General features: G+C 51.1%; 4 protein-coding genes across 4 annotated transcripts; 1 reads left to right on the plus strand and 3 right to left on the minus strand.

The window, feature by feature from the left end:
* Positions 1 to 1705: 1705 nt before the first annotated feature.
* On the minus strand, positions 1706 to 3175 carry LOC139831845 (uncharacterized). Its single transcript, XM_071821192.1, has one exon. The coding sequence runs from the start codon at positions 3173 to 3175 to the stop codon at positions 1706 to 1708; it is 1470 nt and encodes a 489-aa protein (XP_071677293.1).
* Positions 3176 to 4404: 1229 nt separating this feature from the next.
* LOC139831846 (uncharacterized) lies at positions 4405 to 6344 on the minus strand. Its single transcript, XM_071821193.1, has 2 exons — positions 5336 to 6344; positions 4405 to 5180 (listed from the first exon to the last, which is right to left on the minus strand). The coding sequence occupies exons 1-2, from the start codon at positions 6342 to 6344 to the stop codon at positions 4405 to 4407; spliced, it is 1785 nt and encodes a 594-aa protein (XP_071677294.1).
* Positions 6345 to 15004: 8660 nt separating this feature from the next.
* Positions 15005 to 15766, plus strand: LOC127304414 (secreted RxLR effector protein 161-like). The gene has a single exon (XM_051335104.1). The coding sequence runs from the start codon at positions 15005 to 15007 to the stop codon at positions 15764 to 15766; it is 762 nt and encodes a 253-aa protein (XP_051191064.1).
* Positions 15767 to 19722: 3956 nt separating this feature from the next.
* On the minus strand, positions 19723 to 22073 carry LOC127298408 (uncharacterized). The gene has a single exon (XM_051328268.2). It carries the CDS (start codon positions 21907 to 21909, stop codon positions 19927 to 19929), a length of 1983 nt encoding a protein of 660 aa, XP_051184228.1. The 5' UTR covers positions 21910 to 22073; the 3' UTR covers positions 19723 to 19926.
* Positions 22074 to 26219: the final 4146 nt, after the last annotated feature.

Raw genomic sequence — 26219 nt, forward strand, 5'->3', positions numbered from 1 at the left:
AAACTAACATTATATGGATGGATAATCATCGTAAGTTTCGACTTGACAAGGGAATAAAGAGCATAATAGCGTACACACATCACGAAAAGAAAAATGCACACCAACAGAAGCAACACATGGTTAAAATACACATCCTAATCCAAGAAAGTAATAAATGATGCAAGCGAATTAACATGATACTAAACAAATGAGACAAACTTGGACCACTAAATTCAATATATATGCGCCTGTCAGATGGGGCTGTAGTCGTCTGCAGATTGACTGGCTCTGCCTTGGGCACGAGAAGTGCACGGTTCTTCTTCTTCTTCTTCGTCGCCTTGTTCTTCTCCTTCTTTCTCTTCAGGTGGCTCTGACCTCTGATGCCTAAAGCCACACAAAAAAATGTAGAAAGCTTCCAGGCTGTGGGCTGGACATCATATTTTACTTCACTTGGCCAAAAGCCGAACTCAGCCTGGTTTGTTTCAAGCTCATCCGTAGGCACATTATATCCTGGCTTCCATAAAAGGGTTGAGTAAATACACAAATGTGGGGAATCTCAACTTCTTCCAGAACGGATAGTCTAGACATAAATCTATTTGAACGATTTCCAGAACCAAGAAGCAAAACCACCAATGGTTCAAACTAACATTGCAATTATTGATAATCATCGTACACTTTAAATTGACAAGGGAATAAAGAGCACAATAGCACACTGACATCAAAAGAAAATGAAAACACACACCAACAGAAGCATCAAATGGTTAAAACACACCACCTAATCTAAGATAGTACTCAAGAAATGATGCAAAGGATGTAACATGATATGGGTAAACGTACAAAACATCAGATCAATAATTTGCACATGCGCCAACTCTCAGACGGGGCTGCAGTAATCTGCAGATCGACTGGCTCTGCCTTGGGCAGGGGAAGTGCATGGTTCTTCTTCTCCGTCTTGTCCTTCTCATTCTCCTTCTTCCTCTTGTGGAGGCTCTAACCTCTGATGCCTGTCCGCCAAGGTTTCCATCCCCATGAATGACAAGAGAAGCCATATAATGGTGAGAAACTCCCCACCATCACCCAGGCTTTTAGCGTGCAGGTAGCCCCTGCATCTGTTGGCGGAATAGCAGAGCATCTCCACCCAGACACCTTGGATCACAGTCCACATCTCTTTCTCGTCACTCAAATCCATAAGTGCTTTTGTGAGCTTGGATGCATCAGAAACAGTTCCAATGGGTAGCATCGGCATGTTAAGAATCTCATGCACAACCATTTCTTCTGGGTCAAACGGTCGTTTGCTATTTATCACAATTTTATCACTCGCCAAGGTGAAGAGATCTGATCTGGTGCCACACATTAGTGTTAGGTTGATCACCACCACGTACGAGCCCAACGGCTCGACGTGCCTTTGACCGCGCCCTGATCGGGGGCGCCCAACCGTTCGCTGGTTGGTGGGCCCCTGTCGCCTGTGCTATATATAGAGTGGTGGGGGCGGTGGCACAGATCACGAGGTTGACCAGGAGTGCCACTCGCTCCACCAGGACACCTACCGATCTAGGTTCTTGCACAGAGCGATGGAAAGCACCACCACCACCTCGCCCACGCATCGCCGTCGTCGCCATGTCTCTACACCGGTGGGTTCGTCTTCCTCCAAGTGAAAGGTAAACGCCCACAGTACCCTCTTCTACCCGGCAATGATCTACTCTAGGCGATCTAGCACATCTATCAATTAGCTCTCAGGACGGATGAGAAGCAGGTAGGCCATATAGTTCGATATGTCCCTACTGCATTGAGTGCCTTCTTCTTGTCGACACTGTGGGGATGTGTTGGGATGATAAAAGCATAGATCTGTGGCAATGTGCCAGATGAGGATGCTCTGGTCAAAAGGCTTCTTCAAGCTCCAACCTAGCTGATGGTGTCTCCTTAGAGCCCACTGGCCCTGGAGATCGTTAAATCTCCTGTAACTTGCAGCACCATATATATAGTTCTTCCAACCATGATTCACGTGCTGGCGAACCACCCCAGTGACCTGGAATGCTCTAGGTACGTGTTCAATGTACCAATGCTTGTTAATAAACTGCCTTAGAAAGTTGAAGGTAGCAAGCTTCATCATTAATGTAGGCTTCTTCTTGCGGACACAAAAGGAGACGAGGTTGTACTGGGAAACAATATCGTTCGACATTACATTGTACTTCTGATTGACACTCACACAATATGGAATGAACGAGCTGATTACTAAGCAGGGGAAAAAGAACTCCAGTGCGGTGGTGCAACCGAATAGAATGTATGTCACGGTGATGTCCTTCTCATTATAACCATCCTTGTGGCTCTTGGTGAAGAGCACCAAAGAAGCTAAGGCCAGGAATGAAAACAACACGAATGACCGAAGGTTGAGATAAGTTTCAATTGATCCTATTTTGCAGTACAGGCCATTAAATGTATCTGCAACACAAGCATGCAACGCATTGTATGCATGCATATGATCAAGCTTCACAAAATATGGTAGTTGTGTGATGCGAAAAGAGTATGAAGCAGACAGGTCGGCGAACATATAATTGCTCTCGATCTTCCAACCTTGACTGCATGCCTCTCTTTCCAGTACACACTTCTTTGCTTCTTGTACATATTCCTCAAGTGAATGTTCAAAGCCATGTTCTTGTTGTTGTGGCAGAATGAATCTAGTGTTGAAGGACTGCAAGCTGTTAAAGCTGGAGGACCTGAGCGAGAATGGCTTGTTGGCAAATTTGAGGATGCCAAGAAGGAAGAGCAAGATCGCTGCCGTCAGCAGAATCTTCTCACCGGACCACCACTTGCAGAAATCGTACAGGGCAACCGTGACCTGAGACACCAGGGTTATGGTATGTCGTTTCCATAGGTCGTTGTCTTCGAGGCTGTAGGCACTTATCAATGGCTGGCCACCGAGGTGGATGAGGAGGACAGGGGCCCAAAGGATTTCCAGGGCACTGCTCTCCCCATCGCAGGTCTGCTTGCGACGATTGAAGAGGGCGGCGAGGGCGTAAATCGCCACAGCGCCTCCGGCTATGTACGCGACCCACACCAGTACTCTCAACCTGCGTAGCAAAGGAACTCTACGCACCCAAAAAGAGAAGAAGAGGACATACTGGATGAAGCAACTGGCCAGGACGAGGATGCGCAGCTGCCACTCCTCCCACCATTGCATAGCACTTGAGAGACCCATCTAATCTGCCTTTCTGGCCCTCTCTGAGACAATCTCACTCTTGTGGAGTTTCACACATGAACAAAGTGACTGTCTGATTCGTTTCGAATTCACCAATTCACCCTATGTAGACATATGAATGCACATGGTTAGATGTGGCTCCCTCATTGTTTCACATGCCTTCAGAATTGTTTACATCAAGTAGGCTGGCTTAAAGAATTGAACACACATATTTTTGCTTGACTTGGCAGAATAGTCCTGCCTTAACTTAAGTGTTCATCTAATCAATGGGATAGTTATTTATGTTGTCACATCTGTACACCAACTGGCTGCAGGCAGCCGGGCTGGACTGCGTGATATTTTGCTTGACTTGCCTAAATGCACAGCTCAAGTCCTTTTAAGTTAGTACCAGTAGGCCGACGAGGAAGAGCGAGCGTCTGTTCCGCCGGGTGCTGCAACTATTGCTGGGCCGGGTCGATGGGAGCCCAGTGTGCTGTAAACTGTGTATGTAGAAAAAACAAATCTAGTACAGACATCACGATTGCATGACAAAATACGTGTGGTTACTAGAACCACCTGCTGGTCTCAACATACATGTAAACATTATTGTTTAAATAAAGGGGTGTGATGATCGTCAAAGGAAAAAAAAAAGCTCTCAAGCCTGTAGGCCAATGCCATGGGGCGGCACTGACCATGGAAGCCACGCATCCATTGTTGCACTGCATCTAAGGTTTCTCGTCACCACACCACGGCACCACCCGCAAACAGCTAGCACCAAATATAGTAGCGCGCCAAACTGCACATCAAGAAATAAATGGATGGGACTGCATAGAGAATTCTTAACCTTTGGTTTTGGATATGGTATGATAATAAGAATACCATCAACAGGGTGACCAAAATGTTCAGATGACTCTTTTGCAACCCGATGGGAGACGCGGCATCTCAGCAGCAACAAAGTGTAAACCACAAGGATATGCTTAGGACAAGACGTGGAAGAATCTCAGCTTGACCCATAACGGACAGGGTAGACATGTGTTTGATTAGACCATTTACAGAACCATGCAGCGAAACCACCAATAGTTCATCCTTGAGTACATCGCTGTATGCATATAATTGAGAAAGAAAAAAAGAGAAAAAATAGCACACACATCAAAAGAAAAACTTAAAAACCACTATGATGCAATGGAAGTAACGTGATAAGAGTGAACGAGTAAAGCTAAGAACCAGTTATTTCCATAGGCGCCCATCTCTCAGACTAGGCTAAGGTTATCTTCAGATTGATCAGTTGTGCCTGAACAGGAAGTCGATGCTGGAGCTTCTTGTTCTGCTGTTGCTTCTTCTTGAGAGGGCACTGATCTCTGATGCCTGTCTGCCAAGGTCTCCATCCCCATAACTGACAAGAGAAGCCAGATAATACTAAGGAATTCCCCACCATCACCCAGGCTCTTGGCGTGTAGGTAGCCCCTACATCTGCTGGCAGAATAGCAGAGCATCTCCATCCACACACCTTGGATCAGAGTCCACCTCTCCTTCTCGTCACCCAGCTCCATCAGTTCTATGGAAAGCTTGAGTGCATTGGAAACCATATCAGTTGCAAAGGGCCACATGTTGAGAATCTCGTGAGCAAGATTTTCTTCTGTCATGTCGAGCGACCCCTTGCTGTTTTCCACAATTATGTCACTGGCCAAGGTGAAAAGATCAGATCTAGTGCCGGGCATTAGCATCTCAGGACGGACGAGAAGCAGATAGATCATATAGTTGGATATCTCCCTACTGCGTAGAGTGGGTTCTCCTTGTTGACCTTGAGGGGATGTGTTGGGGTGATAAAAGCAGAGGTCCGTGGCAACATGCCAGATGAGGACGCTCTCACTGTATGACATCTTCAAGCTCCATCCTATCTCTTGGTGCTTACTTAGAGCCCACTGGCCTCGAAGCTCGCTAAATCTTCTGTAACTTGCAGCATCAGATATATACTTCTTCCAACCATCTTCCACGTGCTGGCGAACCACCCCTGTGACCTGGAAAGCTATAGGAACATATTTAATATACCAATGCAGGTTAATGAATTCCTTTAGAAAGTTGAAGGTAGCAAGCTTCATCAGGAATGTGGGATTCTTCTTCCGTACACAGAAGGACATGATGTTGTACTGGGAAACCATGTTGTGCCACCCTCCAATATACTTGTCCAAGAAACTATTGAAACATGGTATGTTGGTGCAGAAACCCATGAAGGGAAGTAAGAACTCCAGCATGGTAGTGCAGCCAATAGGATGTATGTCACCTTGATATCCTTCTCATTGTGACCATCCTTGTGGCTCTTGGCAAAGAGCACCGCAGAAGCTAAGACCAAGAATGGAAGCAACAATATTGAGCCAAAGCTGAGTTTACTTTGACTTGATCCTACTTTAGTATACATGTGGTCAAATGTAGTTCCGAGGGAGCCCTGTAAATCACTGTATGCACGGTTATCTTCAAGCATCAGGAAAAAGTGTAACTCTGCAATACGAAAAGAGTATGGTGCAGACAGGTCGACAAACATATAAGCGCTCTCGGTTCCATACTCATGTTGATTATCTACCTTTACTTCTAGTACACACTTCTTTGCTCCTTGTACATATTCTTCAAGCGAATATACATGCTCTTCTCTTTGTGTTTGTGTCAGCAGGAACACAGTGCTGGAGGCCTGCAAGCTGTTAAAGCTGGCGGTTCTGAGTGCCCATGGCTTCTGGGTGAATTTGAGGGTGCCAGCAACAAAGAGCAAGATTGCTGCCTCCAGCTGCATCTTACCACCGGACCACCACTTGCAAAAGACGTACAAGGCAACCGTAACCTGAGACACCAGGGTTATGGTATGCCGTTTCCATAGCTCGTTGTCTTCCAGGCTGTAGGCACTTATGCATGTCTGTCCGCCAAGGTGGATTAGGAGGACGGGCGCCCACATGACCTCCAGGGCACTGCTCTCCCCATCACAAGTCTGCTTATGGCGGTTGAATAGGGTTGCGAGGGCATAGATCGCCAAGGCATCCCCACCTATGTATGCAATCCACACCAGCACTCTCAACTTGCGCAGGATAGGAGCTCTTCGCACCCATATAGAGAAGTAGAGGATGTACTGGATGAAGAGGCTGCCCAAGACGAGGATGCGCAGCTGCCACTCCTCCCACCATTGCATAGCACTTGAGAGACCCATCTCTGGACCTTGAATACTCTCGATCCAGCTCTTGCTCACTCAGTTTGCACGAACACCTAGAGTGATAGGTCGATTCATTTCGAACTCTGCACGTTCATCCTATTTATGCAGATTGTTAGCGGTGACTATGGCGTGTCACAAGCCTGCCTAGTGAATTCTTATATCAGTTGCTTACGTCCATGGTCTAGATGAATCTTGTAATATTTTGATTGACTTGGCCAAATGGTTCAACACATGTTAACTTGTTTTACATCGAACTCCCTAGGTGTTTATCTTGTCTACTGACGGACAGTACGTAGGCCGGGCATGACTTGGTCAGATTTTGCTTGTCCCAGCCAAAAACAGCAGCTGGATTCCTTAAATTCTTATGCGAATCCTATATTGAGCTAAATCTATGCAAGGGTGGAAGCAGCTGGACCCAGCCCAATATTTTCCTTGGCTTCTTGTAATGCACGATTGCACTCATAAATAACGAATGGCCATTACATCTCTAGGCCAATTCCTGGCCTGAGCATCAAACATGACAGCTCTACTACTTAGAGTTGTTGCTACTCACACATATAGTGGACACACACAGACTCAAATAGAACTGAATGACACGAGCAGTTTTGGTGAAGCAAAAGAAGCTGCGTTTTCTTCACTCACTTGGTTACTGCTTGGTGTTGAACTGATACAATGGGGGGCTATTTATACTACTAGTGAGCTACACAAACCAGCTCACGTACTACACCTCACCTCAGTGTGAACACTTGACTAATGGAAGCTGAGAATTTCAGCCGCACTTCTCTGCTACACTATCCTGACATTCTTCAGCTTATCACCTTCCATCTTTGTCAGTCTATCTCCTGTAGCCTTGCAGGTTCTTGTTTGCTTCGTGCCCACTTGCTCTTCCATGCAAGATAGAAGTTTCACGCTAACAACAAACTACTACTAGTAGTAGATGCATGTACAGGTGCATACCTTATTTGTGGCTAAGCAAACTTGCTACTACTACTCTACTAGCAACTGATTAAACAACAATTCTCCCCCTAATCTAGTTGCGGTAGAGGTTGAGGACGCCAATTCTTTCTCGCAGATTTTGAAACTGAACGCGACCAAGTGCCTTGGTCAGAATATCTGCGAGTTGGTCTTCTGTGCCGATGTACTCGACCGTGACAGTTCCTTCCTCAATGCAGTCCCCGATGTAGTGGTACCGCGTGTCGATGTGTTTGCTACGGTCATGGTGCACTGGATTCTTGCACAGTTGGATCGCAGACTTATTGTCCACGAGCAGATCAGCGACGAGAGGATGAGATCCCAGCAAGTCGCCGAGCAAACGGCCGAGGCAAACACCTTGACACGCCGTCGTCGCAGCTGCGATGTACTCAGATTCGCAGGACGACAATGCCACCACCCTTTGGTTCTGGCTCTGCCATGACACTGGGCAATTTCCGAAGAAGAAGAGTGTACCTGTAGTACTCTTCCTGTCATCGATATCACCAGCATCATCTGCATCGCTGTAGCCGATCAGGTGTGCACCTTCTGGCGCGGACGAGAACGAACAGACGGTGTCGATCATCCCCGCAATGTAGCGGAGCAGGTGCTTCACAGCACTCAGGTGCTCCGTGGTGGGCGCTTCCATGAAGCGGCTCACCATGCCAACGGCGAAGCTGATGTCCGGCCTCGTGTGCACGAGGTAACGCAGACTGCCGACAATGCTGCAGTACAACGTGACGTCGACCGGAGGATTCGTGCTCCTCTTCGAGAGCTTCAGCCTTGGCTCCATCGGCACATGAGCTGCGTTGCAATCAGCCATGCCCGCCTTTTCGAGCACCTTCGCTGCGAAGGCGGTCTGCTTTAGTGTGATGTGGCCAGGAGCCTGACATACCTCGATGCCCAGGTACAAAGTGAGCAAGCCCATGTCGCTCATCTTGAACTGGCTGCACATCTGCTGCTTGAAGCTTGAGATTGCAGTGGTGCTCCCTCCTGTGACGACGAGATCGTCGACGTATATGCCGAGCAGGAGCCGTGAGTCACCCTCTCCACGAGTGTACACGGCATGCTCCGAAGCACTCCGCACGAAACCAAGTGACACCAGCACGGCATGGAGCTTGGTGTTCCATGCGCGCGGGGCCTGACGGAGACCGTAGAGTGCCTTGTGGAGGCACATCACCTTGCTCGAGTTGTTGCCGTCGACGAATCCTGGCGGCTGAGTCACATACACTTTCTCCCCCAAATCACCGTTGAGGAATGCCGTCTTCACGTCCATGTGGTGGACCTCCCACTTGAATTGGGCAGCGACGGCGATCAGGAGCCTGACAGAGTCCAGTCGCGCAACGGGGGCAAGGACTTCATCGAAGTCAATCCCTGGCCTCTGGACGTATCCCTTCGCGACGAGCCTGGCCTTGTGCTTGAGGACGTGACCGTCAGCGTCGTGCTTGAACTTGAAGATCCACTTCAATCCGATGGGCTTGTGACCTCACGGCAGATCAGCAAGCGACCATGTCTGTTTCTCCTCGATTGACTATGGCTCATCGACCATGGCGAACTGCCAATCTTCGTCTCCTTCGGCCTCGGCGAGCGTCGCTGGCTCGCCTGTGGGAGTGAGGAGGAGGCGCTCTGTTCGCCCTGGATTCTCCTCATCGGGATTGAGAAAGTCTCGAATGCTGCGGTAGCGAGCGAGGCTTGGGTCAACGCCGGTATCCAGATTCTCGATGCCTCCATCTTCTGGTGGAGAGACGAAACGCACGGGCTGGCCTGATGGAGCAGAGATGGGCCGACCCACCAATTGCGGCCCAGTCGTAGCCGATGCTGCCTATGGTGACGGCGAAGGAGAGCTTAATGCAGGTGTCGCTTCAGCTGGTTTCTCCGGCCGTGTTGCCGTTGGTTGCGATATCGTCCAACTCTCCACAGCGAGAGTGGCGGCACCATCATTGTGCTCTCCCCAATCCCAGCTCGCGGCCTCGTCGAAGATGACTTCGCGGGATACATGAAGGCACTTCTTCTCCGGGTCATATAGGCGATACACCTTGCTTCCTTCCTCATACCCAAGCATCACCATCGGGCGGCTGCGGTCATCGAGCTTCTTCAAGCCTGGTTTCGTCTCCTTCGCGTATGCCTTGCAGCCGAACACGCGAAGAAAATGAACGCTAGGTTTTCTGCCATACCAGGCTTCAAATGGTGTCTTCCCTTCCAGGCTCCTTGTCAAGGATCTGTTCAGGACGAACACCGCTGTTGCCGCCGCTTCTCCCTAGAACTTAGCTGGGACGGATTTCTCCTTGAGTATGCTCCGGACGGCGCCGACGATCGTCTGGTTCCGCCGTTCCACTACCCCATTTTGTTGTGGAGAATAGGGGGCAGTGAGGTGACGCTGGACGCCATGCTGTGTGCACCAATCGGCGAACTCGTTCGCCGTGAACTCGCCGCCCCGATCAGTGCGGAGCACGTGCAGAGGACGCTTCGTCTCCTTCTCCGTCTCAGCCTGGAAACGCCGAATTGCCGCAGCTGCCTCATCTTTCGACCTGAGCAGGTACATCCACATGTACCAGCTATTGTCGTCGACGAGCAAGAGGAAGTACTTCTTCCCTCCCGGTGTTGCTGGCGAGATTGGACCGCAGAGGTCACCGTGCACGAGCTCAAGAGGCGTCGTGGCGCGGTACTTGGTTGCTGCGGGAAATGGGCAGCGCCGGTGCTTCCCCACGATGCAGGCTTCGCAAAGCTGCTCGGCGTGGCTGATGGTGGGGAGACCGCGCACCACTCCCTTCCTCGACATCTTCTCGAGGCTATCGAAGATCTGATGGACGAAGCGTGAGTGCCAGCGCCACGCGTCGTCGTTGGCGTGCGCCGCCACTGGCTGCACGACTTGGAGCTGCGCCACGTAGAGTCTGTTCGTCGTCCTTGGCACCTTGGCGATCAGGACCTTGGCACGATCGCGGACCTCCATGTAGCAGTGCTCGACGTGGGTGGGGTACCCGAGCTCGTCTAGCTGCCCAATGCTGACGATGTTCAACTTGAGCCGTGGGATCCAGTACACACTGGCCAGCTCATGATGTCGCTCGTTGTTGATGACGAAGAGGACGGTTCCGCGGCCGCAGATGTTGACAACCGATCCATCGCCGAAGCGCACCTTGCCGGAGACAGTCATGTCCAGCTCGGCGAAGACGCTGTCGTCGCCGGTCATGTGGTTCGATGCTCCGGTGTCGAGGTACCATGCTGCGTCAGTGTCGTGCGCCGTGCGCCTGAACACGACGCGGGCGCGCTCCTCGTTGAGATACACCTGCTCCCCCGTAGGCAGTGCAGGTGGATCAGACGATGTCGAGGAGGCTTGCACCAGCGGTGCAGGAGATGCGAGCTCGACGACGGTGGCCATGTGCAGCTCCGGGTCTGCTTTTCCACCATTCTCGTCCTGGATCAGGTGCGCCGCCGCAGCAGCTTCATCGCACTGCTTCTTGCGGCAGTCGTGCTTCCAGTGCCCCTTCTTGCCACAATAATGGCAGTTTATGCGGTTAGCGTTGCCGCTAGAGCCTTGCGATAACGAGGACTTGGGCGGCGGCTTGCCACCCTTTCGTCCACCGCCACCGTTCCCGCCGGAGTCGCCGCCCTGCTGCTTCCTCCTTCTGTCCTCCCACTGCTTCTCTGTTAGCAGCAGGTTGCCGCTAGAGGCAGTGGTGCCCTGCTCAGGGTTCAGGCGATCCTCGATGGCCCGAAGGTGTCCGACAACCTCCTCCACGGTGAGTGTGGCCGGGTTCATCATCGTCTCCATCGAGAAAGTGATCTGCACAAACTGATTTGGGACGACAGAAAGGAATTTCCTTACTATCTTCTCATCATCGCAGGTATCCGCGAGGGAGCGCATGGTGTTGGTTAATCTAGCCTTTTCCTCCCCTGAATAAGATGCACTAGCATCACTAGCGTCAGGTTAGTAGTTTTTCTGTCAGTAGTTTCAGTTAGAATTCAGTTAGTGTTTTAGCTATTTTCTAGCTACAGATAGGGTAGTTTACTTTGACCTGATCCTTGCGCATGACTCGATCGCCTGGAAGTGGGATGGCACGTCTGTTGTGGGCATCGTGTGATTAGCACGATCAGTCCGTTGGATGAATAAAAGGAAGAACGAAACAGAAAAGCTGTAAGTCGTTCGTATCACAAACCTTTGTCTCTATCCTCTGAAGTCGTGAGTGAGATCGAGAGGTAGACGAAAGGCTACAAGTGGTATCAGAGCCTAACACCATGGTTGGGACTCCAGCGCCGGCACCTCCAGCGCCGGTAGATGCAGCGGCTGCAAGCGCCGCAGCAGCCAGGAGCCCTCTTCGCGCGCGATCGCAAAGTCGCGGACGAAGCAGGGGAAGGAGTGGTGCTGGCGAGGTGGTTGTGCGGGAGACGATCGTGCGGGACGGTGGCAGCGGCGGCTCCACGTCCTGGCCGACACTCACCAAGACCAACTACACAGAGTGGGAAGTTGTCGATGCGGACGACGCACCTGAGCGGCAAGAAAGACAGGCGCTCAGCGCCATCCTGAGCTCGGTGCCGTCGGAGATGGTGCAGCTCCTCGCTGCAAAGGACAACGCCAAGGTCGCCTGGGACACCATCAAGACGATGCGCGTCGGCGTCGATCGCGTCCGCGAGGCGCGCCGCCAGAAGCTCCGCAAGGACTTCGAAAACCTGGCGTTCAGGAGCGGGGAAAACGCCGAGGACTTCTCCATTCGCGTCTCCAGCCTCGTCACCGAGCTGCAGTCCCTGGGTGACACCAGCTCTGAGCTCGACGGCGTGTCCAAGATCCTGCGCGTCGTCCCCAAAAGGTACGCCCAGATGGCTTGCTCGATCGAAACTTTGCTTGACCTAAAGGAGCTCACGATCGAGGAGCTGAGCGGGCGCCTGGCGGCGTCCGAGGGACGTGGCGAGCCAGACCAAGACGCTGGTGGCCACCTGCTCCTCACGGAGGAGTGGCACGCACGCGCTGCCAGCAGCCAGCACGGATCAGAAGGATCCGGCTTGGGTGGCAGGCAGAACAAGAACCGCCCGAACGGCCGCGGCAAGGACGTCGTGCGTGGCGGCGGCGGTCCGTCCAAAGACGACAAGTGCCGCTACTGTGGGAAGAAGGGGCATTGTGCCCGTGATTGCCGCAAGAAAAAGAGGGACGAGGAGACGCAGGCTCACCTTGTCCAGGAGGAAGGAGACGCTGATCCAGCGATGCTCCTCGCCGAGATCATGCTCGACGACGTGCCCATTGCGGCTGGGCCAAGCACACTTGCACCGATCGCTGGAGACGTCGAACCAGCACGTCCCCTCATCCTCCTGAACGAGGAGAAGGCCAAGGTGGTGCCAGGGCGCGCGGATGAGCCCATGGACGCCATGTGGTACCTCGACACGGGTGCGTCGAACCAAATGACGGGGAACCGCTCCGCGTTCACCACCCTCGACGAATCGGTGACCGGCAACGTGCGCTTCGGCGACGGATCGGTGGTGCAGATCAAGGGCAAGGGCGACATCGTGTTCAGCATCAGCGGCGGTCGCCAGCGCGCGTTCACCGACGTGTACTTCATCCCCGGGCTGAAGAGCAGCGTCGTGAGCCTCGGGCAGCTCGACGAACACGACTACGACATCCACATCAGGCGCGACACGCGGACGATCCGCGATCGTTGTGATCAGCTGCTGGTCCAGGTGAGACGCTCACCTAATTGTCTCTATCAGCTAACGATGCAGCCAGCCAGGCCAGTGTGCCTGGCAATGCGCCTCGACACAGCGGCATGGCGCTGGCATGCACGGTTCGGGCATGTCCACCTGGAGGCGTTGTAGAAGATGGCCAGGGAGGGCATGGTGCGCGGACTGCCACCAGTCGAGCCCACCGGCGACCTCTGTGAGGCCTGCTTCGCGCGGGGAAGCAGCAACGCACACCGTTCCGCAGCAGGCCAAGTACAGGGCGGAGCAACCGCTCGAGCTAGTGCACGCCAACCTATGTGGTGCCGTCGCGCCACCAACACCTGGAGGACGCCGGTACTTCTTGCTCCTCGTCGACGACTACAACCGCTTCATGTGGCTCGTCCTGCTGACGACGAAGGACGAGGCCGGTGACGCTCTCAAGCGCTTCCAGGCCGAGGCGCAGACTGAGGCACGGTGCACGCTGCGGACGCTCCGCACCGACGTCAAGCGGCACCTGACGGTGTCGTACTCACCGCAGCAAAACGGCGTGGTCGAGCGCCACAACCAGACCGTGGTGGGCATGGCCAGGTCCATGTTGAAGGCCAAGAAGCTGCCTAGCTTCTTCTGGGGAGAAGCAGTCACCACGGCGGTGCACGTGCTGAACCGCACCTTCACCCGCTCCGTCGACGGCAGGACGCCGTACAAGGCCTGGCACGGGAGGAGGCCCTCCGTCGAGCACTTCCGCGTCTTCGGATGCATCGCGCACGTCAAGAGCGCATGCCCCTTCCTCCGCAAACTCGACGACCAGAGCACGCCGATGGTCTTCATCGGCTACGAGCCCGGGTCAAAGGCATATCGTGTCTACGACCCAGCGACTCGCCGCGTCCACGTCACGTGGGACGTCGTCTTCGACGAGACGGCAAGCTGGGATTGGGAGGAGAAAGACGGCGGGACGGGTCCGTCCCAAGACTTCATGGTCGAATTCACGGTGGACACACAGTCGAACAATTCGATCGCACACCCACCACCAGCGCCTGCACACGAATTGGAAGAGGAGGTGAATTGGGATACCTCTGACCAGGGAGGAACGGCGTCACCACGCACACCTCCTCCACCTCCGGCGATGGAGGAGCGCTCCATCGAGTTCGCCACGCCGCCAGTGGCACCTGATCCTGAGCAGCTTGATGCCAGCGACGGTGGCGAGGCGCACCGGTACCGCCGCGTGTCCGACTTGCTGGGTCCAGGTAACACAGCTTCTGGACTCGCAGAGCGGCTGCTCCTCACCACGGTTGAAGAGTCGTCGAGCGTGGGAGAGGCGCTGAAGGAGGTGAGCTGGAGTAGGGCAATGGCGGAGGAGCTGGCCGCTGTGGAGGAAAACAAGACCTGGTCTCTCGTCGATCTCCCACCGGGCCACAAGCCCATTGGACTAAATTGGGTGTACAAGGCCAAGAAGAACGAGAAGGGCCACGTCGTCAAATTCAAGGCCCGGATCGTTGCAAAAGGGTACGTACAGAAGGAGGGGGTTGACTTCGACGAAGTCTTCGCTCCAGTCGCCCGCCTCGACTCCGTGTGCCTCCTGCTCGCCGTCGCCGCGCAGCAGAGATGGGAGGTCCACCACTTCGATGTAAAGTCGGCCTTCCTCAACGGCGAGATCAAGGAGGAATGTACGTGACGCAGCCTCCCGGATTCGTCAAGCACGGATCGGAGGGGAAGGTACTGCACCTAAACAAGGCGCTGTATGGCCTCCGGCAAGCTCCACGGGCATGGAACGTGAAGGTGGACCAGAGCCTCGTCACGCTCGGCTTCGTCAAGTGCCCATCGGAGCACGCTGTCTACACGCGGGAGAAGGATGGGGAGCGGCTGCTTCTCGGGGTGTACGTTGATGATCTCATCGTCACCGGCACCGCCGCGCAGGCGATCGTCATCTTCAAGAAGGCGATCTTAGGCTGCTCTCCTATTACCTTGGCATCGAGGTGAGCCAGGAGCCCGGGCGCATCCAGCTCAGCCAAGCCGCGTACGCAGACAAGCTGCTCGACAGATTGTCGATGGGCGACTGCAACCCCACTGCCACGCCAATGGAGGCGCGCTTGAAGCTGAGCAAGAAGGGGAACGGGAAGGCAGTAGATCCCACCCTCTACCGCAGCACTGTCGGCGGGCTGCGCTACCTGGTACACACGCGCCCCGACATTTGCTTCGCGGTGAGCTACTTGAGCAAGTTCATGGAGGCTCCCACCAGCGAGCACTGGAGCGCGGTGAAGCCCCTGCTTCACTACATCGCCGGAACCAGGAAGTTGGGCTGCGTCTACACGCGCCAAGATGAGGAGGCTCGTCTCGTCGGCTACAGCGACGCAGATTGGGCAGGGGACATCGACGATCGCAAGAGCACCAGTGGGATGCTGTTCTACTACGGCAGCTGTCCCATCTCCTGGCAAGCGACGAAGCAGAAGATCGTCGTCCTCTCCACCTGTGAGGCGGAGTACGTCGCCGCCACTGGTGCGGCGTGCCAGGGCATCTGGCTCAAGCGGCTGCTGGGAGAGCTGCTTGGGCGCGACGGCGGCATCACCGAGCTGCGCGTCGACAACAAGTCAGTGATCGCGCTGGCCAGGAACCCGGTCTTCCACGACCGGAGCAAACACATCCAAATCCGCTACCATTTCATCCGTCAGTGCGTGGAGAACGGCGACATCGACATTCAGTCCGTTCGCACTGACGGCCAACTATCTGACAACATGACCAAGGCGCTTGGGCGAGTGCGTTTCCAGGAACTGCGCCAGCACATCGGCATGGTCAAGGTGAAAGAAAACTAGATTAGGAGGAGATTGTTGGTTCTAGCCTTTTCCTTCTAGCCTTTTCCTTCTCTGAATAAGATGCACTAGCCGTCAGGTTAGTAGTTTTTCTGTCAGTAGTTTCAGTTAGAATTCAGTTAGTGTTTCAGCTATTTTCTAGCTACATATAGGGTAGTTTACTTTGACCTGATCCTTGCGCATGACTCGATCGCCTGGACGTGGGATGGCACGTCTGTTGTGGGCATTGTGTGATTAGCACGATCAATCCGTTGGATGAATAAAATGAAGAACGAAACAAAAAAGCTGTAAGTCGTTCGCAGCACAAACCTTTGTCTCTGTCCTCTGACGTCGTGAGTAAGATCGAGGGGTAGACGAAAGGCTACACATGGTGGCGGCGAGGTTCGTGATGCGCAACCCGAACTCGTCGATGCGCTCGCCGTTCTTGAAGGCGATCATCTTGAATTCCGTCCGGAGCCGCCGCACACGTGAATCGCACACACGATCATTGCACTGGTGCTGCACCTTGATCGCCTCCCACGCCGCCTTAGCGCTCCCCTTCCCGATCAGCATCGGATGCATCTCGGGTGGAGTGGAGCGGAGCAGTGCCACCAAGGCATGCTTGTCCTCTCTCTGAGAAACTGCGGCGTCCTCGATCGCGTCCCAGAGAGATGCCGCCTGCAGGTTCACCTCCATCACCATGGCCCAGTTGGTGTAGTCCCGCGCTTGAGCATCGGGAAGACGAGGCTCCTACCGCCGCCTCCGCCGTTAGTCATCTTGCGGATCACCTCCCGTTGTACCACGACCTCGCCCCCGCCGTTTCGCACCCGACTCGTTTCGCACCCTGCTCCGTCCCCGACTTGGCGATCGCGTCGCTCGTTTGCCGGAGGAGGGGTTGCGGACGCACGCCGCTGCTGGAGAGGTGGTGGTGTTTGCAGCTTTGTGACGATCGCCTGACATCTCCCAGGTTGCTCTGATACCAAATGACAGCTCTACTACTTAGAGTTGTTGCTACTCACACATATAGTGGACACACACAGACTCAAATAGAATTTAATGACACGAGCAGTTTTGGTGCAGCAAAAGAAGCTGCGTTTTCTTCACTCATTTGGTTACTGCTTGGTGTTGAACTGATACAATGGGGGGCTATTTATACTACTAGTGAGCTACACAAACCAGCTCACGTACTACACCTCTAGTGTGAACACTTGACTAGTGGAAGCTGAGAATTTCAGCCGCACTTCTCTGCTACGCTATCCTGACATTCTTCAGCTTATCACTGAAGCTTATCACCTTCCATCTTTGTTAGTCTATCTCCTGCAGCCTTGCAAGTTCTTGTTTGCTTCGTGCTCACTTGCTCTTCCATGCAAGATAGAAGTTTCACGCTAACAACAAACTACTACTAGTAGTAGATGCATGTACAGGTGCATACCTTATTTGTGGCTAAGCAAACTTGCTACTAATACTCTACTAGCAACTGATTAAACAACAAAACATACCAACTTTTTATTATTATCTCGGAATTCTACCTAGCACCTGTTTTCCCTCTCGGATGCACGGACAGAGTACACACACCGTGATGCCCTGTTTCCGGGCTCGGTCAGTAGATTGATGCTCTAGGCTCTAGCTAGCTAGGACGCAATGGAGGAGTGAATGGGAATAAACACAAGCAACTTGTGGGCAGGCTGGCGGGTGAAAAGCTGACCTGGTGGGGCTTCCAGGTGAGGGAGCGGTGGAGAGGCGGTCACCACCGTCCCGGAGAGGGACACACTTCATCCATCCGTCGAGATGACCCGGCGCGCCGTCGTCGCCTTGCTGGACGTTGACGAGGTCATCTCCCCGCCGTTGCCCACTGCTGGCACGGTGGCGCCTCTTCGCTCCCGGCCGCTGGAGGGTTGATTGTTGGTGGGCTGTGATAGTCGTAGGGCCACCTTAGACTAGTCACAGTGGGAAGTAACATAGAGTAGTAACATGGTGCATGTTACTACCCTATGTTACTACCTTCATAGTTGATAGTTACTCATATGTAGTATCATACTACCTCCGTTTCAAGGAATAAGGCGTCCTCGTTTTACGAGCTTTTTGTTTGACCAAGAATTACTTCAAATAGATAAAAAATTGTTTGTATGAAATTAGTATCATTAAAAAGTGCTTTTCAATACGAATTCAACGATACTATATACATATAATATAATTAAGATTTTTTTGCTCAATTTTTATGGTCAAAGTTCGTCTTGGAATACGCGTGCGCCTTATTCCTTGAAACGGAGGTAGTACATGTTATATTTATTAGATTGTAGACTCATCTTGTCTTGAGAAGTGTGATGTTATGGTAACATAGCTAGTTACCACCTTACTCTCTTTCTTCATTTATTGTCATGCCATGTCACCAAAATGCATTGGGGTGTGTGATGTTACTAGCTATGTTACTCCCACTATGAGCAGTCTTAGGCCTTGTTTGGTACTAGTTTTTTAGCGAGAATTAGTGGGAATAATACTCTAGAGTATTGGGTGAATCACTGATGTCACCCAATCCCCACAAAACCCCATCTCCAATCCACTAGGTAAGGGTAGAGTATTGGGATTGAAAAAATTGCACTAAAATTTGGGGAAGCGTGGGGATAAGTGGGGATTAAACTCGCTCATACTCTAGCACCAAACATGTATTGGGATAAGTGGGGATTTGAAGTTTGGAGCGGATTATCCCCGTTAATCTCCACTAAAACTGTAGTACCAAACAAGCCCTTAATGGGCCTGACCCGCGAGAGGCCTAGGGAGCTGGCTGTAATGACTGAGTGACTGACCTTCAGAAAAAATTCAAACAGCAGGATGTGATTCAGAATCACGATTTCCCACCGGAGGCAGCAAAAATGAAAGGATTGCTTCTCCGAAAAAACAGCAACCCAGTAATTTTCGAAAAATAAGAAATGATTAAGCATTATATGTTGGATGATCACTGAAGAATTCGGTTTCATACAAAAAGAAACATCAATTATTCAAACCCAGTATTCAACATTTTTGCTTCCCCTTATTTTTTGCTAGTTCAAAGAATAAATACATCTGTTAAAAGATACAGGCAGGAACTCCGCAAAATGCAGACAGAGTACGGCTGGATGCTGCTGCTTTTGTACACTAAAATATAGTTACAACTTACAATGTGTGTACGTATCTGAGGAAGTTACTGCAAATTTTCTCTGAACGCAAAGGATCTGAAACCTCAGGCATCACTCAAGGCTGTGTTTCGAGACTGACAAACATTGCACCAGCACTGACGGTAACTATAGAAGGCTGTGTCTTCCAACTTCGGTTGGGCGGTAGCAATTGTTTTCCACCCAGAAATTTCACCTACTGGGCAGAGAAGCAGAGCATTTCCATCCCGCAACATGTTAGCCAGCTTCCGTGCAACATGTGGTTAAAACCAGCTTGTGTAATTGTTAGTGATTCTCAAGAACTTGTCCGCTGCATCCTGCACTTGGGGCATTATTCTCTGCACGGATAAGCAAATAAGCAACAACTAAGATGACAAGCAGAAGAGCGAGGTCATCATAAGCACCATTTGTCAAACAACGCCTTCCCTAGTGGTGGTTCTGACTTAGGAAGCTGGTGGAGCGGCGCCGGTGCTTCCTCATCCACTTGAAAGCTCCGCAGCCTCTCCGGCAAGGTTACCATTTACATGCGCGACAATAGGAACCAAAAATAAGTGAGTAACTCTACTCTTGGCATGTTTAATCACTTGACTGCGTGTAATATTGTTTTGGAGTTCCTTTGATGTATGATTCGTGCTCACCAAGAATTGCCATTACATAATTTCTGCACTTGTTTCTCTCCCGGAGTCAGCCCTTCATCAGTTACTAGATGAATTCAGCAGCAGAAACCCACACAGTTGGTATACCCTATACAGAAATATGTCTGTTTAGCCATTTCAGAATCAGGAAGCAAAACCACCAATAGTTTAAACTAACATTACATGGATGGATAATCATCGCATGCTTTCAATTGACAAGGGAATAAAGAGTACGGTAGAACACTCACATCAGAAAAAAAAGGCACACCGACACAAGCAACAAATGGTTAAAACACACCACCTAATCTAAGCAATTAATTGAGAAATGATGCAAAGGAAGCAACATTATATGGGTAAACGAACCAAACTTCAGATAATCAATTTGCACAGACTCTATCCCTCAGACGGGGCTGTAGTCTTCTGCAGATTGACACGCTTCGGCTTGGGCATGGGAAGTGCATGGTTCTTCTTCTTCTTTTACTGCTTCTTTTCCTTGATCTTCTACGTCTCCTTCTCGTCCTTCCTCTTGTGGAGGCTCTGACCTCTGATGCCTGTCTGCCAAGGTCTCCATCCCCATCATCGACAAGAGTAGACAGATAGTGGTAAGACACTCCCCGCCTTCACCTAGGCTCTTAGCATGCAGGTAGCCCCTGCATCTGCTCGCAGAATAGCAGAGCATCTCCACCCACACACCTTGGATCACACTCCACCTCTCCTTATCGTCTCTCAACTCCATTAATGCTTTGGCGAGCTTAGATGCATTGGAAACCAAATCAGTTGCGGTGAGCAGCATCGGCATGTTAAGAATCTCATGCGCAATCATTTCTTCTGTGTCGAGCGGTCCTTTGCTATTTCCCACAATTTTGTCGCTGGCCGAGGTGAAGAGATATGATTTGGTGCCAGGCATTAGCATCTCAGGACGGATGAGAAGCATGTAGACCATATAGTTGGATATCTCCCTACTGCGTTCAGGGCCTTCTCCTTGTCGACATTGTGGGGATGTGTTGGGGTGATAAAAGCAGAGATCTGTGGCAATGTGCCAGATGAGGACGCTGTCGTCGAAAGGCTTCTTCAAGCTCCAACCTAGTTGATGGTGCCTCCTTAGAGCCCACTGGCCCCGGAGCTCATTGAATCTCCTGTAACTTGCAGCATCACATATATACTTCTTCCAACCATGTTTCAAGTGCTGGCAAACCACCCCAGAGATCTGGAAAGCTATAGGTACGTGACGAATATACCAATGTTGGTTAATAAACTCCCTTAGGAACTTGAAGGTAGCAAGCTTCATAAGGAATGTGGGCTTCTTCTTGCGGACACAGAAGGAGATGAGGTTGTGCTGAGAAACCATGTTGTGCCACCCATCAGTATGCTTTTCTATGAAACTTCGAAAACATGGAATAAACGCGCTGATTATGTAGCAGGGAAATAACAACTCTTGCATAGCAGTGCAACCGAATAGGATGTATGTCACTGTGATGTCCTTCTTATTGTGACCATCCTTGTGGCTCGTGGCAAAGAGCACCATAGAAGCTAAGGTCAAGAAGGGAAGCAACAATGCTAAGCCCATGCCGAGAAGTGTAAGAATTGATCCTATTCTGGTGTACAGGAAATCAAATGCACTTCCGAGGCAGTCCTGCAGTTGACTGTATGAATTCTTATACTCAAGACGCATGAAACATGACAGCTCTTTAAACCGAACAGAGTAAGGAGCAGACTGGTCAGCAAACATACAAGAGCTCAGGATTTCAGAAAAATCACTCGGACGGTGTACCTTTGTTTCCAGTACACACTTCTTTGCTGCTTGTACATACTCTTCAAGCGAGTATGTGTTCCCTTCACTTTGTTCCGCTACCAGCAGGTCCATAGTACTGGAGATCTGCATGCTGCTAAAGCTGGCGGTCCTGAGCGCCCATGGCTTGTGTGCGAATTTGAGGATGCCAACAAGGAAGAGCAAGATTGCTGACGCCAGCAGGCTCTTCTCACCGGACCACCACTTGCAGAAGATGTACAGGGCAACCGTGACCTGAGACACCAAGGTTATGGTATGCCGTTTCCATAGCTCGTTGTCTTCGAGGCTGTAGGCACTTATCCATGGCTGGCCACCGAGGTGGATAAGGAGGACAGGTGCCCATAGGACCTCTAGAGCGCTACTCTCGCCATCCCAAGTCTTCTTCGTGCGGTTGAAGAGAGTGGCGAGGGCATAGATCGCCACGGCATCGCCTAATATGTACGCGATCCACACCAGCATTCTCAACCTGCGTACAGTAGCAGACCTACGCACCCATACAGAGGAGTAAAGGATGTACTGAATCAAGAGGCTGGCGAGGACGAGGATGCGCAGCTGCCACTCCTCCCACCATTGCATAGCACTTGAGAGACCCATCTATTCTGGCTTGCTGGCCCTCTCTGAGACAATCTCACTCTCGCTGAGTTTCACACATGAACAAATTGAGTGGCTGATTTGTCTCAAACTCACCCATTCACCCTATGTAGACATACGAATGCACATGGTTAGCTAGCTGTGACTATGTCATTGTTTCACGTGCCTTCAGAATTGCTTATATCAACTGGGCTGGCTTAAAGACTTGAAGACATATTTTTTGCTTGACTTGGCAGAATGGTTCCGTCTTAACTTAAGTGTTCATCTAATCAATGCGATAGTTATTTATGTTGTTACATCTGTACACCAACTGGCTGTAGGTGCAGCCGGGCTGGAGTGCATGATATTTTGCTTGACTTGCCTAAATGCACAGCTCAAGTCCTTTTAAGTTAGTAATATATGAACGTAACTAAGGGTTATTATAGCTCCTACTGGCCTGAAGTAACGAGATGCAGGCTCAAGTGGGTATCTCGCCTGATGAAGACTAATATTATCCTTGACTTCCAATTATTTTATGATTTGTGTGCATTAACAAAAGAAATTTGCTCATAAATAGGCTAATAATGTAGTGCAGACATGGTTAGCTGTAAGTCTGTAACCATGGCGCTGTCACGTGCCTACACATAGTGTAGTATATCAAACACTTGCAACGAGGCACTGACTTGACTACATATCTCGCTTCACGTATGCAACTAGCCAAGTGGAGTTTCCTTAAAAAAAAAACAGTACGATCTGGATCTAGCAACTAGCATGTTGCTTTTTGTTTGTTTGTATGTGTACCAACTGGCAGTCGGTGGACCCGGAGTTCTAATATATTATACTTGACTCGGCCGAAGACACATCCTGAGTCATTTCAAACTCATCTGTAGGAACCAAACATTAACGGGCTTATATGAGTGTGTTTAACTATTTGAAATGGTCTTGGCTCTTCTTACTTGCCTACAAGGACGTGATGCAATTTTATTGATTGAGCATGCCTAAATTTTTTCCTGGACATCCTTTAGTGTAAAACTTGCGTGCGTCAATAATAATGCTTAATATCTGGGGATGTGATGCTCCTATCTATCACCTTCAGTTAGTGAATAATCGCTGGCTGGCTAGCTACTCGAGCTAGGACGCATCGCAACGGATAGGAATAAACACAAGCACCTGGTGGGCAGGCGGGCAGGAAGCAAAGCTGACCTCCTGGTGGCCCTTCCAGCAAACGGGGCCGGGAGAGGGCGTGGTAGCGTCGACCATGCCGGGGTTGGACGCAGTGCAGATGGAAGACGGCTTCGAACTGCGCGTCGTCGTCGCCCGACTGGAAGCGAAACAGAGGAGGGGCCGCCTCCACGCGACCACGCACGCATGACGCATCCCCTCGGCCTCGCCGCACTCCACAGCGAGCGTCCGTTCCGCATGGCTTCTGGCTTCTCCTGATTAGAGCATCTCCACTGGTCCCCGACGAGGCCCCCGAGCGACGTTCTTCCCATCCAGACGGCGTAATTCGGCCCAGTCGTGCTCCCGGTTCCTCGTTTTCGTCCGGATTTGCCCCTTCATCCATCCGGCGAGCCCACGCCATCCCCGGCCCCCCGGAGACCTATCGGGGACTCCGGACGAGTGAAAAGCGGGGAAGGGCCCGATCTGTCGGTGACTCGACACACGAACCCCACCGCCACCTCGCTCAAAATCTCCCCCACCCCTCGTATCTCTCTCGCCGCCGGCACCACCCCACCGGCTTGTTGCCCAGATTCCGCCGTCCCTCCTTCCCCACCTGCCTATATTCCGCCGTCTTTCGACGACGGCCTATCTGGCTGCTCTTCCGCCGGCCTGTTTTTCGACTTTGGCCTGCTCCTCGTCGCTCGCGGCTCGGGTTGCCTCGACCACGCCCGTCAGGTATTCGTCCATTTGCCTCGCCGGCCATGGACTCGGACGAAGAGGAGGAGCAGATGTTCGTCGAGCTTATGCAAGAAGAGATGGCAGCAGCCGCCCAAGACGAGGAGCACATGATGATCCTCGGTTGCTTGTCAAGCATGTACGCCGGACTGGCAACTGGTCGACGTGGTGGGTCGGCACCAGGTCGCCGGAAGTGCAAGCCGAGACAGCGAATGGAGAGACTCTTTGCATGTTGTACGCCGACTACTTCGCCGACAATCCATTGCACGGTGAGAGTGTTTTCCGGCGTCGTTTCAGGATGAGCAGAAAGCTATTTCTGGAAATTGTGTATGCCATCCGAGACTTTGATCCCTACTTCAGATGCAATGCGGATTGCACTGGTTTGGTTGGATTTTCGTCACTGCAGAAGTGCACAGTGGCTATGAGGATGCTGGCGTATGGAGCTCCCGGTGATAGTGCAGATGACTATCTTCGGATGGCGGAGTCCACCGCCCTTGATTGTTTCTACCGGTTCTGCAGGGCCGTCATAGCAGTGGTGTTCGGGGACTATTACTTGAGATCACCCACTGTCGAAGACACTCAGAGGATCCTTGCAACAAATGAAGCTAGGGATTTTCCAGGGATGCTTGGAAGCATTGACTGCATGCATTGGCAATGGAAGAACTGTCCGTTTGCGTGGCAGGGAATCTACAAGGGTCACAAAAAAGGCTGCATTGTGATACTTGAAGCAGTGGCTACCCATGATCTCTAGATTTGGCACTCTTTCTTTGGTATGCCTGGATCCAACAATAACATCAACGTCCTAAACTGCTCCCCGGTCTTTTCCAAGCTTGTTGAGGGTCATGCTCCTCCGGTGGACTATGTGATCAATGGTCGACACTACAACAAAGGATACTACCTTGCAGACGGTATCTATCCAAAGTGGGCAACATTTGTGAAGACTATCTCGAACCCTAGCACCCCCAAACTTTGCGAGTTTGTCAAGAAACAAGAAGCTTGCCGAAAAGACGTCGAGCGTGCATTTGGTGTCCTCCAGAGATTTCTTTGTCGTCCGGTTCCCCGCTATGACTTGGTCCAAAGATCAGAAGTGGGAGGTGATGAACTGCTGTGTGTGCCTACACAATATGATTATTGAAAATGAGCGAAAGCATCCGGTTCCTCTGGCTGAGCAAGAAGCACCATATGAGAGAGAGGGTCCTCTTGCACAGCCTAATCACCAGGTGCCTCCATCATGGGCCGCCTTCATTGCTATGCGCCAGGAGATTCAAGACTCCACAATGCATCAGCTGCTGCAAGATGATCTGGTGGAGCACATATGGAGGCTCCGAGGCAACGCCAACGCCGACGCCAACTAGTCTGTCTTAATTTGTTTGAAAAAATTGTGAAATTGTGTGATTCATTTGTTTCAGCACTTGTTAAACATTGTACTGATTATCGTCGAATTTGTTTCAGCAATTTTCGTACTCTTGGTCGCCGAACTTGTTAAATTTTATGTTAAATTTGTTTGAAATATGTCAAATGGTCGAGGTTGGGGGTTTCCTGCCTGGGGGACGGCTGGAACTTCGGCGCTCCCCAGGCCGAATCTTCCTCCAATCCGGACGAAAATTTCGCCGGATTTGGGTGTGGGGAGCGCCAATGAGTGGGGATGCTCTTACGAGCGCGCGGCCGTTGCGGCGGGGACTCGTCCGTTTCAGGAGCAGAGCAGAGGACGGAGAAGGACGGGTTTGGTAATTGACGGTGGGCTGCAACTATTGCTGGGCCGGGTCGATGTGCGGAAGCCCAGTGTGTTGTAAGAGCATGCGCGCCAAATCACGGGAGGTGCTGTCCGCCGACCAGGTCGGTGCCACCGCACACCCAGGCCAGGTATGTTGGGCCGGCCCAGTTTGTTTTTCTTTTTTTCCTTTCTCATTTTTTCTTTGTTTTGAATCTGAACAGTTTAAATTTAAACAAATTTTGAATTGAACAATTTTTAAATTTGAATACTTTTAATTTTGAAAAAAATTCAAAACTGATTTTTTTTTGAATTTGAACAAATTTTAAAATTGAACGATTTTCGAATTTGAACAAATTTCAAAATTGAACGCTTTTCGAATTTGATTTTTTTCGAATTTCAACAATTTTCAAATTTCCTCACTTTTCAACTTTAAACATTTTTCAAATTTGAACATTTTTCAGATTTGAACAAATTTCATATTTGAACAAAAAGAAGAGAAAGAAAAACAAAATAAGAAAGAAACAGAAAAGAAATAAAAAACGAAAAAAGAAACAGAAAAAAGAAATAGACAGCAAACTGGGCCGACCAGGCCGGCCCATACCGCTCGCGGGGGTGTGCGGCGCGCGGTAACGACCGACATGGTCGGTGTATAGGAATTGCCCCAAATCACGCGTTGTATTAACAGCCGATATGTAAGCCGCAAGCAAAAAAAAAACATTCCTTT

This window comes from Lolium perenne, chromosome 5, assembly GCF_019359855.2.
Source record: "Lolium perenne isolate Kyuss_39 chromosome 5, Kyuss_2.0, whole genome shotgun sequence".
In the NCBI taxonomy this organism is placed as follows: Eukaryota; Viridiplantae; Streptophyta; class Magnoliopsida; order Poales; family Poaceae; genus Lolium; species Lolium perenne.

Excerpts from the sequence above, each read along its gene's own strand:
- LOC139831845 (XM_071821192.1), bottom strand. The coding sequence starts at position 3,175 with ATGGGTCTCTCAAGTGCTATGCAATGGTGGGAGGAGTGGCAGCTGCGC.
- LOC139831846 (XM_071821193.1), bottom strand. The coding sequence starts at position 6,344 with ATGGGTCTCTCAAGTGCTATGCAATGGTGGGAGGAGTGGCAGCTGCGC. Across the intron at positions 5,181-5,335 it reads TTCAATAGTTTCTTGGACAA|CTTTCCAGGTCACAGGGGTG; the intron begins GTATATTGGAGG and ends ATGTTCCTATAG.
- LOC127304414 (XM_051335104.1), top strand. The coding sequence starts at position 15,005 with ATGGGCGACTGCAACCCCACTGCCACGCCAATGGAGGCGCGCTTGAAG.
- LOC127298408 (XM_051328268.2), bottom strand. The coding sequence starts at position 21,909 with ATGGGTCTCTCAAGTGCTATGCAATGGTGGGAGGAGTGGCAGCTGCGC.